The sequence below is a fragment of the Saimiri boliviensis genome, chromosome 2, assembly GCF_048565385.1.
Source record: "Saimiri boliviensis isolate mSaiBol1 chromosome 2, mSaiBol1.pri, whole genome shotgun sequence".
Taxonomy (NCBI): Eukaryota; Metazoa; Chordata; class Mammalia; order Primates; family Cebidae; genus Saimiri; species Saimiri boliviensis.
The window spans coordinates 53,841,982-53,862,491 of NC_133450.1; the positions used below are offsets into that span (position 1 = coordinate 53,841,982).

Consider the following 20,510-nt stretch of genomic DNA (forward strand, 5'->3'; position numbering starts at 1 on the left):
CAAATGTTTAATACTGAAGAGAAAAATACAAAGGAGATAAGAACAAAATAAATATATATACTAATTTTTATCCATTTCAGTTTTAATACACTCCAAATAGGTCAATGTTTATGCATTGCAATAATCATCACATTTCAGATCAATAGTAATGCACTGGGTTGGAATAGCTGCTAGAAACAATACTAGCTTGGGAAAAGTTTATTCTTTATTTCAAAAAAGAAGAAACAGGAGAAAGAGGAGAAAAGTACCCCCACTAGTTCTTTAGTTCAATGTTCAGAAAAACAGAAAAAGATAATTAAAAAAAAAACTTGCTGGGCGCAGTGGTTCATACCTATAATCACGGCACTTTGGGAGGCCAAGGTAGGTGGATCACCTGAGGTCAGGAGTTAGAGACCAGCCTGACAAACATGGTGAAACCCTGTCTCTACTAAAAATACAAAATTAGCCGGGCATGGTGGTGCATGACTGTAATCCCAGCTACTTGGGAGGCTGAGGCAGAAGAATCACTTGAACCTGGAGGGTGGAGGTTGCAGTGAGCCAAGATAGCGCCAGTGCACTCCAGCCTGGGCAACAAGAGTGAAACTCTGCTGTCTCAAAAAAAAAAAAAAAAAAAAAAGAAAAAGTTTGTTTTTCATCAATGACTAAAATTGCCACTGAGATTTTTACAATAGATGACAAAATGTCTCAATACACAAAGCAATTTTTCCCCGCAGCAGCAGCAGCAGCAAGTATACAAATTGAATTTTACACGTAAGTTTGCTAGTGTTCCCTAATTTCATCTGTAATTTCCTTCAAAGACAAAGGATATTACCTTATTGAAAATTTCAAAATATTAACGTTTAACTTTATAAAACAACTTTTAATAAGTTGGTGCAAAAGCCATTGTGTTTTTTGCCATTTCAGTGGCAAAAACCACAATTACAAATAGCAAAAAAATATAATTACTTTACACCAACCTAACAATATTCAATGTAGTTTATTCCTTTTTTTTTTTTTTTTTGGAAACAGGTATGGCAGCTAGGAACAACACTGCCATTAACTGAAATTCAGATTTAATGAAGTAACAGGATGTCTAAGCAAATTATTTAAAACTGAATCTGTGTATTTTGGGGGGTTATGCTGAATTCCATAATTTAATGGAAGATTTTTAAAAATCCTTAAGGTGAAATACTTGCACATTATTAATAGTGTTACTGATCTATTCTTATTAGAATATCAGTAAGTAGTAAAGTTTGAGAGAACAGCATAAAAATGAAGGACTAAGAAATCTCCATTTCCTAGTTTAATTATGGAGAGTAAAGTATTGCACTTTATTATTCAGCACAAAATGATGTCACCAACAGTAACATACAGGTACACAATTTAATATTTATTATATGCATTTTATATACATTATTTTTTCAACAGCTGTACGTTTACTATGTGGTACAATCTTAAAAATTTGCTGATTCATAGTTTGTAAAACAAAAACCTTACAAAACTCATCAAAACTCGCAAACTCATCAGAAAAGTTTCTCGGAAGACTAGAAAAAATACTTTATTGTCTTAATCATGCATTACACAAACAAAATCTTTAGTTACACCATAAAATTAAGCACATCTAAAAAAATAAAACAGGGATAACTAGTCAAAACACAGCAGATTTCTGTATCCTGATTCAACTATTTTTGTATCCTATTTGTAATGCAAGTAAAATTTTACTCCAAATATTTTTGAACAAGTTAGTTTTGCTTGGAATCATGGTAAACCAAGATAAGTATCTTAGGGGGAACCACCTTGGTTTGTAATTTAAACTATAAAATATTCTATTTTTAGTCTATTTTAGACTATTCAAAGAGTTCCAAAATAGATATACAGGTTCCTTTAGCACATTAATAAAAGGATATAAAGACCAACAAAAAGTGAAATAAATAATAGGCCATTAGCAAGATGGATAATCCTTGATAAATAAACTTGTAAATACAGTAAGATGTACAAAATATCACATAGTGATAGGATGCCAAGATTAGTTTTTTTTCTTTAAGAGTTCATTTGGAGTACTAAACCCCACTGTTTCATTTTAATACACGTAATAGTCCTTGGTTTATGAAGACATTTATGTAATGATAAATGTTATTTAGCATCTTTATGGAAGGACTTAGCTGAGCTGTATTAGGCAGAAGAAGGAAAGAAAGTGGTTACAGGGCAGCTGGTAAGTGAGATCTCTGTGTTTTAGGGTTATATAATGCAGAAAAACTTCAATACAATCTTGAGCACTGTTGTGACAGGCTAAATATATAAAAAGACTTATAAAAACTAGAATTTTATCCAAACATTTTGTGCAACTAATGCTAAAATATTTTAAGTTAAATTTTCTTTTTCTTTTTCTTTTTTTTAAAGCAAAATAAGTTTAAAGGGGAATCTGTGGCATTCAACTGATAAACAGAAGATCACTAAGAGATGAAAAAAACTACTCTTGGAGCTCACTTCCCCCAACAAGAGCACCACATTCCTAACCCTAAGGCAGCACACAGAGTCAAAAAAAAAAAAAAGAAAAAAAAAAACTTTTTTGGAAGATCAGACTCCACATTGGCTTAAAGACACCTAAAAACAGACATACGCTCAGTTCATATCCAGTACAGGCCACAAATACTGGAGTCCTTTTTTTGTCGCACAAAATACAGTAATTACAGTTAAATTAATGAGCTTGACATTAAGATGTTTTCCACCAATCTGTGCCTGTCCCAAACAGCCTTCTCCAGGCAGATCACATGTAGTGTCATATCAGTAACCCTTTTGATGGCAGTGATGCAGACCCTCTTTCTGTCCAAGCAAATCTTGTTATGATGCAAGTTTTTGTTGATTCATACAAATACTTTGGCAAGGGCATCAGCTCCTGCACTAGCTATATATGCTTTTGATGGGTGGAAAGCAACATCATAAATTGATTCATCCAATTTCTTTCTATGCGCTGTTATTTCTTGCACACATGTCTTGCTGTCTAAATTCCATAATCTGATAGAACAGTCATGGCCTGTAAAAGAACATATAAAGTTTATTTCTGAGTAACAATCTTTTATAAAGTTTGTGGGCACTACAGAACTTTAAGACTTACTTCCAGACATCAAATAGATTCCATTAGGATCTACTGCTAGACTTGTAACAGCATCCAAATGAGCTACCATAGAATGGATCATTTTACCTAAACAAAATATAACAGAGAAGATTAAGTTTTCACAAATACTAACTTGAGAGACCAGAAACTACAATATAGCATCAACATAAAACAATCACTATAGCAATTTTTTTTATTGTGGTAAAATATACACAACATAAAATTTACACTATAAACATCTGGGTATACAATCCAGTGTCTTTCAGAACATTTATAGTGTTATGCAACCATCACCATTCTCTACAGTTCAGAACATTTTCATCACTGGAAAAGGAAACCCCATACCCAAATAAGCAGTCACTCCTATTTGTCCCTCCAAGCCCTGGCCACCACTAATCGACTCTTTCTACAGACTGGTCTATTCTGGATGCTTCATGTAAGTGAATTCATAAAATATGTGGCTTTTTGTGTCTGGCTTCTTTCACTTAATACAGTGTTTTAAGGGTAAATCTACTATAGTAATGTTTTCAAGAGAATTTTAATTTAAATGCAGAATTTTCTCTGATAATTACTCCTAAAAGAGACATCTGTGTAACATGTATTTGACAATATCTGATAGACACTGTAAAATAATGACAATAAGATTGCATCAAAGGCTTAAGATCATGTAAAATGGTATTAAATAAGCCAAGTATGGTGAGGTGTGTCTGTAGTCCCAAGCTATTCAGAAGGCTGAGGTTGGGGAATCACTTGAACCTAGGAGTTCAAGGCCGCAGTGCATTATGATTGTGCCTGTGAGTAGCCACTGTACTTTAGCTAGTGTGGACAACATAGTGAAATGCTGTCAAGAAAGGAAAGGGAAAAGGAAAGAGAAAAGAGAAGAAAGAGAAAGAAAAAAGAGGGAGGGAAGAAGGAAGGAAGGAAAAGTGTTAGTGACAGACCTTAAGACTATTTTATATACTGGGCTAACAATAAATAAATCACCAGAAAATATAATTCAACAGAAAATATAATTCTACCTAAACATTCCAGTATCAAGTTCACTTCACTTATCCTTTGAAATATAATCATTTTACATACACTAAAAAAGAAAGAAGAAAGGGGGTAAACAAATTACTCTAGATTTCCCCAGATATTAACAAAAACACTGCTCTGAAAAACATGACTTAAAGAGTATCTTCAGTAAAGATGTGGCAAGCAAATGGAATTCAACAGCAAGTAGAATTTAAGAGACAAGTTGTGAATACAAAGTCGTATTGCACAAATACTTTGGGGAAAGGGCATCCTACAATGACAATATATGCTTTGGATGGATAGAAGGCATTATAAACTTATTTTATAGGAAAAGGGAAGGGAATAAAATAGAAACATTGACACTTTATAAGTTGCTCTCCTTTCACTCAGCAATGAATCTTTATTACTTGAATGCCTGGGATGTCCCTAATGAAAGACAAGTTTTCCTCAAAATTCTAATTATAATCATTAGCCATGTCTCTGGTCCCCTGATGATACTCTACACTAGGATATGAAAGAGGTCTAGTTTTGTTACTTGTGATGGGGCTATAGCTGTTGACCTGAATACAAAACTGCAACATAATAAAATATGTAAAAATACACTCCAAAAAACCTATTAAAGGTAATATAGCAGGCCGGGCACAGTGGCTCATGCCTGTAATCCCAGTACTTTGGGAGGCCAAAGCGGTTAGATCACCTGAGATCAGGAGTTTGAGACCATCCCGGCCAACATGGTGAAACCCTGCCTCTACTAAAAATACAAAAATTATCCAGGTGTAGCAGTGGGCACATGTAATCCTAGCTACTAGGGAGGTGAGGCAGGAGAATCACTTGAACCTGGGAGGTGGAGGTTGCAGTGAGTTGAGACTGCGCCACTGCACTGCAGCCTGGGTGTCAGAATGAGGCTCTGTCTCAAAAAAGAAAAAAAGTCCTATCACTTTCTGGCACTATTAAACACTTATCAGTTGAAGACAAATTAAAGAAGTCTCTCATTTCAAACCACAACTGTCTCTCATTAATATGAAGAGTAATAAACAGAATAATCTTAGAAATTCTATTCTCCTAGCTCCAAAGAACAGGAAAATTTTCAACAAACTATCTTCAATTGCTTAGTTCAATATAATTTATCTTTCAGTTCTAGAATCTACTCCTCTCAAGATTACTATAAAAGATCACAGCATATAAAATGGTTGGCCTCCATAATACTTTCGAAATATTAGGGGTTAAATACCAGACATCATTAGCTTTCCTTATGTCAAATCTGTGATATTTAGTTTTATTTTTAAAATTTATTTTATTTATATTTTTGAGACAAGGTCTTGCTCTGTCACTCAGGCCAGAGTAGGTGGCACCAGCATGGCTCACTGCAACCTTACTCCTGGGCTCAAGCAACACTCCCATGCAGCAGCTGGGATCACAGGCACATGCCACCTTGCCTACAAATTTTTAAATTTTTTTGTAGAGACAGAATCTCGCATTGTTGCCTACCCTCAAACTGAAAGGAGCTGCTGGTCTCAAACTCCTGGTGTCAAGCAATTCTCCTGCCTCAGGCCTCCCAAAGTGCTGGGATTACAGGTATAAACCATCACACCTAGCCTTGATGCTATTTTAATCCACAGATCTAGTTCAAACTTCTCTCTTGAAAATGATCCTCTATCTCAGGCGTCCCCAAACTATGGCCCGTGGGCCACATGCAGCCCCCTGAGGCCATTTATCCAGCCCCCCGCCGCACTTCAGGAAGGGGCACCTCTTTCACTGGTGGTCAGTGAGAGGAGCACAGTATGTGGCGGCCCTCCAACGATCTGAGGGACAGTGAACTGGCCCCCTGTGTAAAAAGTTTGGAGACACCTGCTCTATCTCCTAAGTTTAACATCTCTAAACCTAAAGACTTTTTCCCAAAATAAGAACTATCCATTTATTTAAGGATGCTACAATTTTCCAAGTCTAACTCCAGTTCTCCAGTCTGTGCACTAAACTAACCCTCACCCTGATTATCTTAAGTCAATTCAGAGTTAACCCTTCTCCACAGAGTCACAAAATCACTTCAAAATGTGAGTAATCCCTTCAGATGGATCATGAATACAGACTACAATGCTGGACCAAGTTGTATGTTGGGCTTCCACTGATAACCATATAAATCACAAAGCTTCTGACTCCTTTCAGTAACTAGGACCTCTCCCCTTCACTAACATATACCTGCAGCTTCTCACATTTAACCAATTTCATTTTGGCCTCATGCTTCTGCTAATACCTTCTTCTCTACCAAGACTAATCCTATTTTTTTCCTCCTATGACTAAAGAAATAAAGATTGGATATATGCCACTGCACATGCCCAGTCTCCCCTCGCTGGCACCGTAAGCGCTTTTACTGGCTAATATTGTGGGCCTCTATTAAATGGAAAGAAAATAAAGATGTCCGATTGTCAAATGTGAACTACGGAAACAGACTGTGAGTTTAAATACTGTACAAGTCACTTAACTTCTTTAAGCCTTTTAACCTCATATGTAAAATGGGGATAATAACAGTCCTGTATCTACCTTATAGAGTTATTAGAAGAGCAAATGAGTGGGGAGGTGGGAAGAGATAGCATGGGGAGAAATGACAGATACAGGTGAGGGGACAGAAGGCAACAAACCACACTGCCAAGTGTGTACCTATGCAACAATCTTGCATGTTCATCACATGTACCCCAAAACCTAAAATGCAATAAAAAAAAAAAAAAAGAGCAAATGAGTTCATATATGTAAATAAAATAGAGCAATGTCTCATACAGAGTAGACAATATGCTACTAGTCTGTAGCTGCAAGAGGACAGGACATTTCATTCTGTTCACCAAGCTTCAAGAACTGTGCCGAGAATATGGCAGATAGTCTAGAAATTTTGCTGAATGAATGAGTCCACAATTTTTTCAAGATCTTCCTCCTACCCCTCCACATCCCTCACTCATACTATAGGTCCTTCCAGAATCACTCTGTAAGTCTTTCACAGTATAGGAAACTCAAATTTATAGCTCTACCAAAATTTTACAAACCAGGGGCCCTAAAGATCTTTCTGAAATAAATAGTAGAAATTGAAAACTTTAAATCCTTTAAAGTCAAGAATATATCATATAGTGCAAAATATGACTTTATTTTTCTAAACCAATTTTGCAAACCCCTGGTCAAATATTTTTAGTGGTTCCCACACAATGCAGCATAGACAAAAACCGAATACTCTTAACCTGGTTCTAAAAAGTCCTCAATAGATTCTATTTTCCTTCCCCAAACTTATGTCTTTGGCTTTGTCTAGAAGAAAATTCTGTTCCTATAAAAGTTCCTACCACTATGCCTCTGCTCAAACTATCCCCATACCTGTAACTTCCTACTATCACTTCCTTCACTTAAAAACAAACTCATAACACTTTTCCATTCCTAAGGTAAAGATTCATCTTGCTTACACACACACCCCACCTGCTGCTATTTCCTCTAGACAATAAGCCCACAGAAAGCAGGAATCACATCTTATACATGATAGTATCCAGTACAGTATATAAAATGCTGAATACATTTTTGTTATTAAAATTGTTTACTCATTTAAATATAATTGAACATATTTGTAGCATAAAGTTCTATCATGCTTCAGATTTAAAAGCTCAATAAATTTACTACTGATTTTATAAAATGATACAAATACTCTATTTAAAACAGCTAACCAGAAATAGCAGTTAGGGGGACAATCTAGTTTACCATATTTAAATGAATTTTTAAAGAACTTCTTTGAAAACACCGTATCTGAAGATAACTCATAGTTTCATGCAACTCAACAGGGTGTATGTGTGGGAGGGTGTGTGTCTGTGTGTGTGGTTGTGTGTGTGTGTGTGAGAGAGAGAGAGAGAGAGAGGTGACAAAGAGGATGTCAACTGAGAAATAAGTTTTTCCATTGTGGTCAGGTGCGGTAGATAATGCCTGTAATCCTAGCACTTGGGAGGTCGAGGCAGGTGGATCACTTGAGCTCAGGAGTTTGAGAATAGCCTGGCCGGTATGGTGAAACCCCATCTCTACTAAAAATACAAAAATTAGCCAGGCATTGTGGCACACAACTATAGTCCCAGCTATGTGGGCGGCTGAGGAACCAGAATCACTTGAACCCAAGAGGCAGAGGCTGCAGTGAGCCAAGATCATGCCATTGCACTACAGCTCTGGGCAACAGGGCAAGACTCTAGTCTCAAAAAAAAAAGGGATTTTTTTTTTCTATTATTTGGAGCATACTGCTTCAATTATCTTCATACTACTAGTTCCTAGACTAGTTAACGGAAAGAATAAATAGGTGGAATTTTGAAACAATTTGAAAGAATATGCTCCTTGATATGGAATAAACATTTACTAACCACTTTCTTGATTTCTGTTAATAAAATAGCTCTACGGACACTCACCTTTTGCTTTTAATATAACTACTGGAATTCCTGCACTTTCCCATATAACTGTAAATCATCCATAATTAGTAAAAAAAAATCTTTTTAGAAACACAAAGGAAATTAACCCCTCTGCTCTTGTAGCAGAGGAAAACATTTTCGGTTTCATAAAAATAGTTAAAAGCAGTGATTTGATCAAGTGTTAAATTGAGGCTGGGCATGGTGGCTAATGCCTATAATCCCAGCACTTTGGGAGGCCAAGGCAGGTGGATCACATGAGGTCAGGAGTTCAAGACCAGCCTGGCCAACACGGTGAAAGCCCATCTCTACTAAAAATACAAAAATTAGCTTGGTGTGGTGGCGGGCACCTGTAATCCCAGCTACTCAGGAGGCTGAGGCAGGATAATCCCTTGAACCCGGGAGGCAGAGGTTGCAGTGAGCTGAGATCGCACCACTGCACTCCAGCCTGGGCAACAAGAGCGAAACTCAGTCTCAAAAATAAATAAATAAAGTGTTAAATTGAGAACACTGGCCAGGCACAGTGGCTTATGCCTGTAATCACAACACTTTGGGAGGCTGAGATGGGAGGATTGCTTGAGTCCAGTTTTTTCCCCCCACCAAGAACAGCCTGGGTAACACAGTGAGTCCCTGTCTCTATAAAAAAAATAAATATTTAAAATAATTTTTTTAAAGAGAACATCCACTTGAATCTTACGTCCTGTGTATAATGTAGACCTGTAAATATTCATTTTGTCTGCAATTTGTTAAAAATAATCTGTCCATGAAAGTGTTGTTTGAACAAAAGGGTTTTATCGTTAAGACTCTACAGACTAAAACATATCGCCATTTTCTATATAATCTTCAAAGAGAAACCTGTAATTCTGGGTCACTATCTTACTTGATAACTTGTTACCCTGTAACAGTGTTCCTATTAACATTTACATTTCTTATTTAGAAGTCCTTCAGTACCCTGTTTTAGCCTCTCCTCAAAGTAGCCTTTCTAGCTGTCAGACCTTTCCTGAAAGAGAACAAGCAATATATGATATACTATTCTAGGTAATGACTAGATATAAAAGAGGCCCAAAACAAACAAAAACAATCACACATCTATGGCTAAATTAAAATCTGATTTGACTTCAATACAACTGGTGTATTTCCTTACAACAAGAAATACAGGGAAGATAATAAACACTATGCACTATAACATCATTTGATCCACTGAGAAATAGTTTTAAGAATATATCTGAAATGCCAAACACCAAAACAAGACCTCTTCCATCATACTTAATTCATAACAGAATATGAGGAAAAAATTTCAAATGGAAGGATCTACTTACTAACACGACATGAAGAATCATATTAGCTAGGCAAGGTATTATGTCTAGTTAAGGATAAAACAACATAAATTTTAAGTGTGCAACATTAAGAAAAGCAAAAATCTGAGTTAAAATGGTTTCATTTTGTAATTTCATATCTGAAAACTCAATAAACTTTATATAAAACAGCATTTTTGATCATCTCAAATTTACAGTATTACTAATATGAAAAGAAGACAATTTGCTTACCCGTTTTATTGTCAAAAAATTTGATGTGTCTATCTTCATGAGCAGTTATTGTAACAGGAAGTGTGGGATGACTTACTACTCTGTTGATATGATTATTAGATTGTAAACCTGAAAAATAAAGAGAATATGTTAAAATTAAAACCTTCAAAAAGAAGTTGGATAATGGCTTTTTAAATCATGCTTAAATATACAAATAATTAAAAAACAAATCTTTTGCATAAAACAAAAAATCTGAGAACAAGGACTCTAGATTTTTAAAAAATAAGTATTTACATTATCATGTTTTATAATACAGACTGTACTAGGCTCAAATTTAGAAAAAATGAGCAGTGTTTTAATACAGCCCTTTATTATTGGTAGTTTAGAATTTTTAAAAGATCTACAATTATTACTTCTGATAAAGAGTCCATAAAATAATTTTTATTTTTATTTATTTATTTTTTTTTTAAGACAAGAGTCTTGCTCCATCACCAGGCGCCAGGCTGGAGTGCAGTGAGGCAATCTCGGCTCACTGCAACCTCTACCTCCCAGGTTCAAGCAATTCTCCTGCCTCAGCCTCCCAAGTAGATGGAACTACAGGTCCGCACCACCATGCCCAGCTAATTTTTGTATTTTTAGTAGAGACGGGGTTTCACCATGTTGGCCAGGATGGTCTCAATCTCTTGACCTTGTGATCCACCCATCTCAGCCTCCCAAAGTGCTAGGATTACAGGTGTGAGCCACAGCACCCGTCCATAAAATAATTACAAGCCTTTAAAGAAGGAAAACATTCATAACTACTAGTCAGACATGTATAAGGAACAATCCCCATCCTACCTACACTGACAAAAACAAAAAAAACCAAAGAACTGAATTAATGCTCTTTAAAGATGAGATTTTTTTTTCTTTACCAGTAAGCTGTTACTTTTTTAAAAATTAAAGATGAGGGAGAACAGAGAAGTATCAAAACAAACAAATTAAAGAAAAATCTCAATATTAATAGACTTTAGATCATTATCTATGTGTACCGCAACTCATATATTATACCTAAACACATAACATATCTATCTATCTACACACACATACACACACACAGTTATAGTTACCTATGTAGCATAATTTAAAAAAATAGGTTTGAGGAGATACTGGGACAGAGACCTTAGAAGATAATTTTGGTTTAAGATCTGACCACGGCACCATGTAAATATTTTACATAATTATAAAACAACATTTTTTAAGAAATAAGGTCTCTCACTCTGTCACCTAGGTTGGAGTGCAGTGATGCAATCATAGCTCACGGTAACCTTGAATTCCTGAGCTCAAGTGCTTCTTCTGCCTCGGTCTCCAAAGCTAGGACTACAGGCACGTATCAACATGTCCACTTAATTTTTTAAGTTTTTGGTAGAGATGAGGTCTCACTATGTTGCCCAGGCTGGTCTCGATCTATTTTTTTTTTTTTGAGATGGAGTCTTGCTCTGTTGCCCGGGCTGGAGGGCAGTGGCGCAATTTCAGCTCACCACAACCTCCATCACCCAAGTTCAAGTGATTCAACTGCTTCAGCAACCTGAGTAAGCTGGGACTATAGGCACACACCACCACAACTGGCTAGGTTTTTGTATTTTTAATAGAGACAGGTTTCACCGTGTTAGCCAGGATGGTCTTGATCTCCTGACTTTGTGATCCGCCCGCCTCGGCCTCCCAAAGTGCTGGGATTACAGGTGTGAGCCACCGCACCCAGCCACCCAGGCTGGCCTCTACTCCTAGCCTCAAGCTCTCTTCCTGCCTTAGCCTCCCAAAGTGGTGGGATTACAGGTATGAGCCAATGCACCCAGCCGACAGTTGTTTTTCTAAAACAAATTGACGAAAATCAAAAATAAAATTAAACAAACGAACTTAAGTATATCCAACTGGTGGTACAGCTACAAAGGAAGAAACTATTCCAAGTGACTTTAAAGCACAGTAATTAGATTGTATATCTCCTATCCCTAGGGGAACATACCCTAAGTACAAAGTTTTATTATCAATATTCAGTCTTTTGGTAATAACAGTATTACTATTTAGACGACTCTGTGTATAATGTGGGATAAATCAAATGAGAAACAATTCTGTTGAGAACCAAGATAAATCTGAATTTGATGTGGAGGTATTTTACTTTTTAAAAAATGTTTATTTACTAGCTCTGTCCATTGAAAAACCCTAACATAATGAACAATGCAGGAGCCATGAAGATCATGAGGATCAACCCAACAGTCTAGCACCCCAACTGTAGTCTCTAAATGCCATTTCCCACTCAAAGAAACCACATCTCCTTAGATAAATAGCTGATTTCAGATCTGGGGGCACAAAATGAACAAGATGAACCTAAAACATCTTGTCATATGTTGTATCAGTAAGCTACCAACAACTACCAGGGTCATGGCAAAAGGACTCAGGAGCCAACCTGAGCCCCACTGAATTAGCCCCACTGGCCAAAATGAAAGGATCTGAGCAGCGATAAAATTATACCTGTAATGAATTCAAAAACATCAAATACATTTACATCCATAAGAGAGTACCATGATACCAAAAACAACACCCAAGACAAAGTGGTCACCTGTAAAGGGTGCTAGCAAATCACCTCATTATTTTGAAAACTGGCAAATAAAGGTGAAAACTAAAACCCAATCATTTATCTTGCCTTTCCTTAATACACACTAACCCCAAGGTAAACAAATTACTGATAAGGAGATGTTCCTTTTTATATTAGGAAATCATTTTTCAGTAGAAAATGAATTAATGAACCCAGGCAATAATCAAGACTGAAAGCATCACAAAAACATAAACAACCAGAAAATACTTACTTCTGATAAAAGCTCACAAATTACTTGCGAAGTAGAGTTGCCAAAAACATTTTAAAATTTTAAAAAGAGGAAAAAAACAGTGAATCTGAATTTGAGTAAGTCTCTAGATCTACAATTAATTCACAGAAAACAGAGAAGCACGCACGTTAAATAATGCAGGGATGCAACTACCAACATCCAGACTGTGGGAAACTTGACAAGACAAGCTAGCCAATTTTTTCAATTAAAAAAAAGGAATATAAAAGAGATGAAAGGGAATCCATGGATAAAGAGAGACCTGAAAGATCTATGAACCAATCGCAATACATAAATCTTATGTGATCCTATCTAAATAAACTGTAAAACACATACCACATACTGCATGTACAACCCTGGACATTTATAGACAGGTATTTAAGCTGAATTATGAGTATATCAGGTTCATTACGTTATTTTCTCTACTTTCACCTTGTAGTTGTTTCTCTTTTCTCTTATGTCCACCCAAGCTTTTAAGCACAATTTGAAGAAAGCAGCAATAACTGTAACATTATGAAACAATTTTGCCATCCTAAATTTAAGTAGTCAAAATATGAAAATTAGCTAAAAGATCACCCTCTATTGTGTAATAATCCTTTTCAAGGTTTCAAACAAACTCCATGAACACTTACCAGAATCTACCTGTGATGAAAGTATCACCAATGACTGTGATGTTTCCAAATCATAAATTACTGCACCACCAGTGTTGAAAGAGGTTACCATATGAGCTGGATCACAGCCTATAAAGTCAACTGATGTAGGTATTCCATGCTCTGAAATGAGCCGAAAGACAGACAATGTAAACAAAGTAATTTTGAAATCTCTACTTTTCTAATTAGAAAAAGGAATTCAAATATTCTTGAAATACTGTTATCAAGAAATCTTTTCCTCAATTATTTAAAAATGTTATTTATAGCATTCTATTTAACACTGTAAGAAAAACATATCTACAGAGTTCATAAACAGTAAATACGTGCAAAAGTTATTTGTTCTACTACACATTTTCTTCTAAATGATTAAATAAAATCCTAGTCTTTTGGCCAACTTGCCAGTTATACTTCTTACTGTAAAATGATAAATTGGCATTCTCACACAACTGTTTTTGGGAGACTGGTTTACCTGTCAGAGATCTTTGTAGGCTTTTATCAAGCAGCTAATACAAGTCAAATTTTGGACTCATGAAAATGGCTTGGACTCTGGAATCAGCTGATGCAGTACTTACCCCTAAAATGGCCTGAGTAGGAATTTCTCTCCTTAACATACTAAATTAAACTAGCCAAATCAATGAATTAAATGAAATATGGAGCCAAGCTATTAAGTATCTAGATGAAGCCAGAAACAAATATCTAAATGAATTCTTACCTCTAAAGCTTGGATAACTGAAAATTAGTAGGATCACTAAGGTGTCTAAGAGGCACAAAATTATACATATACTACTCACCTAAAATGTTTTAAAATAATATGTATTTTTATATACAAATAAAAGGCCTAATTTAAAAAATTTAAAATGACTTGGAAAATAAGACCAGTAAATGTCTTCAAAAGGTAAACTGGTTAAATCCTTTTTTAATAGGAAAATACTTAAAATCATTAAAATAACCCAATTTGCACTTTTCCAGTTAGAGGTTCAATAATTATGGCTGGACTACTCAACTAGGATGCTCAAGGTCATGGAACACATGGTTTATAAGTATGCTTGAGACTATGATCCCTTCAGTCTTTGTGGGTAGTCATGTGGAACAGGTGGTGTGCCTCCTGTTGTCCCTAAGAGTATCCTTATTTGTCTACTGCACTATTATATACAAGTAGTTTTACATTTTTAAAAACTGAAATATAAAATAGATTAAAAAATAAAAAAGCACTGCACTGTGGGATATAGTTGTAAAACACTTCAAAAAAAATGACTAGGAGTAAAAAAATGACTAGGAGTAAAAAGTAAAAGCAAAAAAATAACTTTTACAAAATTATTTCAATATATCTTTTTTGAGGAGTAAATAAATCAATTACTTTGCCCTTTATATATTCCAAATTGAAAAAAAAAAAAAACAAAAACAAACTTTTCTCACAGATGCCAAATTTACTTACTTTTATCTCCATTGTAAGTGCAAATACATGGCAATTTTTCTTGTGGATTCCATAACCTAACAGTGCCATCTGCTGAACAAGACAGTAACTGATTTTTTATGCCACTATAAGCAAGAGCCCAAACTGCATCTGTATGACCAACTAAAGTGCCAGCTAGAACATTTGGCTCTGAGAAAAAACAAACAAACAAAAAATTAGGTTAAAGAAGTTTAAAAGACACTTTGATAAAGAAAACTTACTATATAACTGAGTGTAATGAACACAAATAAAGGCCATAAGAAGATAAAACAAAGTGTACACAGTGGCTATATCTAAGAGTAGAGTTATGGCCTATTTTTATCCCCTCCCCCCATCAACATTTTTCTGTATTTTCACAATTTTCAATAAAGAAACATATGCTTAAAAAAAAAACAGCTTTCTTGAGATATAATTTACATACCATATAACTCACTCATTTAAAGTATATAATTCAATCATTTTGGGTACGTTTTTCAGAGAGTTATATAATCATCATGACAATCAATTTTAGGAAACTTTATCACTCATTAGTCACTTCCCCCAATTCCTCCTCCCCACCTGTCCACAAGTCTAGGCAACAACTAATACTGTCTCTATAGATGTGTCTATTCTCAACATTTTCTATAAATAGATCATATAATATGTGGTCTTTTGTGACTGGGATCTTTAACTGAGTATGTTTCCTGTCTTTCTTTTTGAAATAGGGTCTTGGCTGGGTGCAGTGGCTCACGTCTGTAATCCCAGCACTTCGGGAGGCCGAGGTGGGCAGATCATGAGGTCAGAAGTTCGAGACCAGCCTGACCCACATAGTAAAACCCCATCTCTACTAACAATACAAAAACTAGCTGGGCATGGTGGTGCACGACTGTAATCCCAGCTACTCAGGAGGCTGAAGCAGCATAATCACTTGAACCTGGGAGATGGAGGTTGTAGCAAGTCAAGATCGTACCACCGCACTCCAGCCTGAGAAACAGAGTGAGACTCGGAAATAGGGTCTTGCTCTGTCACCCAGGTTGGGGTGCAGTGGCACAGTCACAGTTTATTGCAGCCTTGACCTCCTCATCAATGAACATATTTTCAAGGTTAATCCATGTTGGAGCATGTGTCAGTACTTCTTTTCTTTTTAGTGCCAAATAATATTCTACTGTATGGATATATCATATTTTATTTATCTGTTCCTTAACTGATGAGACATTTGACAGCCAATAACATTGAGCATAATTTGTTGACAATCTTGTTTCTCTAGTAAACTCCTCCCACTTTCCATGAATTCTTATCATCTCCACAATTCTCACAGCTCCCAACCTCTCTTCCTCATGAATGACTAAGCCTCATACTTCACTGAGAAAATACAGCATTCAAATAATGCTCTATGTTTCTTATCCCCCATCTTCTTGCTACCTAATTAATATATAAATGATTAGGAGTGTCTAAAGGTATCTTCCAGATACAAGCAATGAATCTGTCCTCCATCCTATCAAAGGCCAATTCCACCAGATGTGTTAGTACCAGATGGCACTAACTTGGTGTTATGGTTACTGCTTTTCTACCAAACAAATTCTCCTCTTTGGGATCATTACTATAGTTGGGGGGGTGGCGGGGGGGGGACTTGTTCCAGAATCTCATAAACAAGAAATCTTCATTAATCCTACCCTACCACCCCTTCTACCAAGCGGCAAAAATGTGCTTTTTACCTCCTGTTTACTCTTCAAATCACTCCAATTTGGTTTCTGATACCACTACCAAAACAATCCTTACTAAGATGACTAATGACGATTCCTTTACTCTCAAATTTAATACTTTTCTTCAATGATACAAAACATTTTGTTGTTGTTGTTGCTCCTATTATATCGCTTTTTATCCATATAGTCTGACATGAAGACTATATGGATAGTCCCTTCATCCTTCAGTCTTAGCTCCAGCATCTAACCTCTATGTGGCCAAGACCTGGGTGACTTACTAGTCACTTATGAAAAGGAAACTTTCTATCATATTATTAGACCGCTCAGCAACATCTGAAAGTACAGACTGCTTCTTTCTTCTCAAAATGCCTTCTTCTTTAGCGTGCTTCCATGATTTCACACTCTCCTGCACTTCCGTGTATCTCTTGGCTCATACCTTCTCAGTTTCCTTTGTTGGCTCTCTTGCTCTAGCCACCTTCCCGGTGTCAGTTATGGAGGACTTTAGTTCCAGGTCGTCTTCTCTTATACATTAATCAATACATATCACCCATTCTTACAGCTTAATGTATCATCAGTAGAGAAGATTCTCCATGTTTTTATCTTCAATTGAGATCTCTTTGGGCTCCATATTTGTGTATTACCTACTTGATACTGTTATCATTTAACATGCCTAAAATCTGAACTCACCATCTTAAATCTCCTCACAGCCCCCGTTTCGATAAATGCTCCCATCACATGCTCAGTTGCTCTTGTCAAACACTCAGGACTGATAATGAAAATGTTCTGAAATTAGTGATGATGGCCGCACAACTTTGTGAACACAGTAAAAACTACTGAACTGTAGACTTTATTTTTAACCATTAACTTTTTTTTTTTTTTTTTTGAGACGGAGTTTTGCTCTTGTTACCCAGGCTGGAGTGCAATGGCGTGATCTCGGCTCACCGCAACCTCTGCCTCCTGGGTTCAGGCAATTCTCCTGCCTCAGCCTCCTGAGTAGCTGGGACTACAGGCACGCACCACCATGCCCAGCTGATTTTTTTTTTTTTTTGTATTTTTAGTAGAGACGGGGTTTCACTGTGTTGACCAGGATGGTCTCGATCTCTTGACCTCGTGATCCATCAGCCTCAGCCTCCCAAAGTGCTGGGATTACAGGCATGAGCCACTGCGCCCAGCCAACTTTTTTTTTTTTAAGAGATGGGGTCTTGTGGCTGCACATTGTGGCTCATGCCTGTTATCCCAATACTTTGGGAGGCCGAAGCAGTAGGATTACTTGAGCCCAGGAGTTTGAGAGAACCTTGGGTTACATGGTCACCATTTCTACAAAAAATACAAAAATTAGTGGGGTGTGGTGGCTCACACCTGTGGTCCCAGCTACTCAGGAGTATGGTTTCAGCCTGGGCAGCAGAGGCTGCAACAAGCCAAGATCACGCCTCTGCCCTCCAACCTAGGAGACAGAGCGAGACGCTGTCTCAAAAAAGAAAAGCACTCCAAAAAAAATGACTAGGAGTTAAAACAATTATCATAACTTTACAAAATTCTTTTTCTTTAATTAAATGTTTTATTGAGATATAACTTGCTTTTCAAAAGAAACGAAGGAAAGGAGGGGAAAGGGGAAAGGGAAAAGAGAAAGAGAAAAGGGGAAAGAGGAAAGAAAAGGAAGAAAGAGAGATGGGTTCTCGCTCTTTTGCCCAGGCTGAAGTACACTGGCACCAACATAGCTCACTACAGCCTTGACTTCCTATACTCAAGTGATCCTTCCAGCTCAGCCTCCTGAGCATCTGGGACTATAGGCACATACCACCACTTGTGGCTGATTTTTAAATTTTTGGTAGACATCGGGTCTGTGTTGCCCAGGCTGGTCTTGAAGTCCTGGCCTCAAGTGATTCTCCCACCACCTCGGCCTCCCAAAGTGGTGGGATTACAGGTATGGGCCACTGTGCCCAGCCTGAACTGTATACTTTAAAAGGGTGAATTTTGTGATATGCAAATTACATCTCAATAAAGCAGTTAATTAAAAAATACATATAACCAAATTAAGAGTCACTCACTCATCACTTTATCTACTCAACATAATTTATCAATAAATCCTTTCTATTCTACCACACTTCCCCAGTGTGTATCTTAAAACCACTTCTAGCTGCTCTGCTACCACCACTCTAACCTTGCAATATTGTCTGTCACCCAGTTTACTGGACTACTGTATGACAGAAGCCTCCTAAATGGTATTTTATGACAGCAGCCTCCTAAATGGTATTTCTCTTTCCACTCTTCTCACCCCCAATTTATTCTTCTCACACCAGACACAGTCATCTTTTTAAAACCTTACATTTATCAGATAACTTCATGGCTTAAAACTCTTTACTGAAAGTAGCTTTTATCCTTCAGATTTTGGCTTGAATGTCACAATTTTAGATAGACCTTTCTTAATTCTTCTAGAGAAGGTTATGCCTTTTACTCCCTCTTACAGTACTCTATCGTTGTTTTTTCTTTAATTTTTAAAATGGGGAAGAAAAAGTTTTATTGGCAACCATCAAAGAGATATTAATAACAAGACTCAGACCCAAGGTAGAGACCCCTAAACAGATGATTTTCCCTCAACTCCTCAGGCTTGGAACAGATTTTAAACCAAGCTGGAGAAATCACTCCAGCTCTGGCCACAAACTAATCTCTACATCCTGGCCTTCATCCTGGTTGGAAGTTGGTTCACTTCATCCAAGGGCTTAGTTCAAGGGCATTCATAGCTTCCTCAAGTTTGAGCATCCGTCATTCCTGGTGCTGGTAGTGCCACTCAACCATAGACTGGAGTATCCGCTTGGCCCAAAGTTTGTGTATATAGGAGCTGTAAACCACGACCTTGGTGAAATCTGGAGACTCCAGAGCCTTCAGCTCGAGCATGGCCTTGCTCACCTGCTCGATGTAACGGATTCGAAATCCGTCCCGGCCGAACATGGCTTCCAGCAGCCACGTCTGGAGCTGGAACACTTCTGGATCTTTCAGGTCTTCGGGACCTTTCACCCACGGTGGGATATTTCTACGTTCCGGGAGCGTTCCCATCTTATGACCCTCACAAGCAAAACCCTATTGTCTTATCATTTATCACAATTTGTAACCACAGATCCCATCACCTTGCTTATTTGTTTTATATCTCTACTTTCCATTAGACTAAATCTTATTTCTTGACATAGTACTTACCACGATGCCTGGCTAATGTAGGCACAAAGTGTGTGTTAAATAAAAAGAATAAAGAGTTCATAAACATTTTAATGTTTTATAATTATTAACAATGTCCTTACAAATATATTTGAACACAGGTGCACATAGGTCTTTTCTATAGGACAGATTTCTAAAACCTCCATTTGTAAGTCAAAAGAGGTTTTTGTTTGTTTTTTGAAATTAAAAATGTTTTTGTAGATATGAGCTAAGAATAACAAAAATTGTTTTGGCTCCAAAAATTTGTAATGATTTACACCCTTACTGTTGTTTCCATTGTCTTTTGCTTGGTATTTTTGAAATATATAAACTATTTCTTAAGTTTAAAATGTTATTTAGATTATATTTCGTTTCCTTCTCCTTTTTGTAACTACTACCTAAATCAACATTTTAATATAGTTTTTTTTTTTTAACAGAGAAAGTGTCAATTCATAGGCTTAAATAAACATGGCATGATATTTCCTAACTTTTCTCTTTAATAAAGCAATTTATTAGCAAACTGAAGAACTAAATGACGTGACTAATATAGGTTTAAATAACCTTGTAATCATATTTGAGGCATTCACTTTTGTCAGCTCCATTCACTTAAAAAAAATACATTTTGATCCTTTTACTTA

General features: G+C 36.5%; 2 protein-coding genes across 5 annotated transcripts in view; both read right to left on the reverse strand.

Moving 5' to 3' along the window:
* Positions 1 to 1,348: 1,348 nt before the first annotated feature.
* STRN3 (striatin 3) overlaps positions 1,349 to 20,510 on the reverse strand; it is a 129,352-nt gene continuing 110,190 nt past the window's right edge. For all 4 annotated transcript variants that reach the window (XM_010334969.3, XM_003924228.4, XM_003924227.4 and 1 more), the window contains 5 exons: positions 14,984 to 15,151; positions 13,531 to 13,671; positions 10,065 to 10,172; positions 3,095 to 3,181; positions 1,349 to 3,013 (listed from right to left, as the gene is read on the reverse strand). In XM_010334969.3, coding sequence (XP_010333271.1) covers positions 2,844 to 3,013; positions 3,095 to 3,181; positions 10,065 to 10,172; positions 13,531 to 13,671; positions 14,984 to 15,151 — 674 coding nt within the window. In that variant the 3' untranslated portion in view covers positions 1,349 to 2,843. The remainder of the gene's footprint in view (positions 3,014 to 3,094; positions 3,182 to 10,064; positions 10,173 to 13,530; positions 13,672 to 14,983; positions 15,152 to 20,510) is intronic.
* LOC101034488 (developmental pluripotency-associated 5 protein-like) lies at positions 15,158 to 20,505 on the reverse strand. Its single transcript, XM_074393326.1, has one exon. It carries the CDS (start codon positions 19,735 to 19,737, stop codon positions 19,447 to 19,449), a length of 291 nt encoding a protein of 96 aa, XP_074249427.1. The 5' UTR covers positions 19,738 to 20,505; the 3' UTR covers positions 15,158 to 19,446.

Bases quoted from the DNA above. Each gene is read 5' to 3' on its own strand.
- LOC101034488 (XM_074393326.1), bottom strand. From the start codon at position 19,737: ATGGGAACGCTCCCGGAACGTAGAAATATCCCACCGTGGGTGAAAGGT.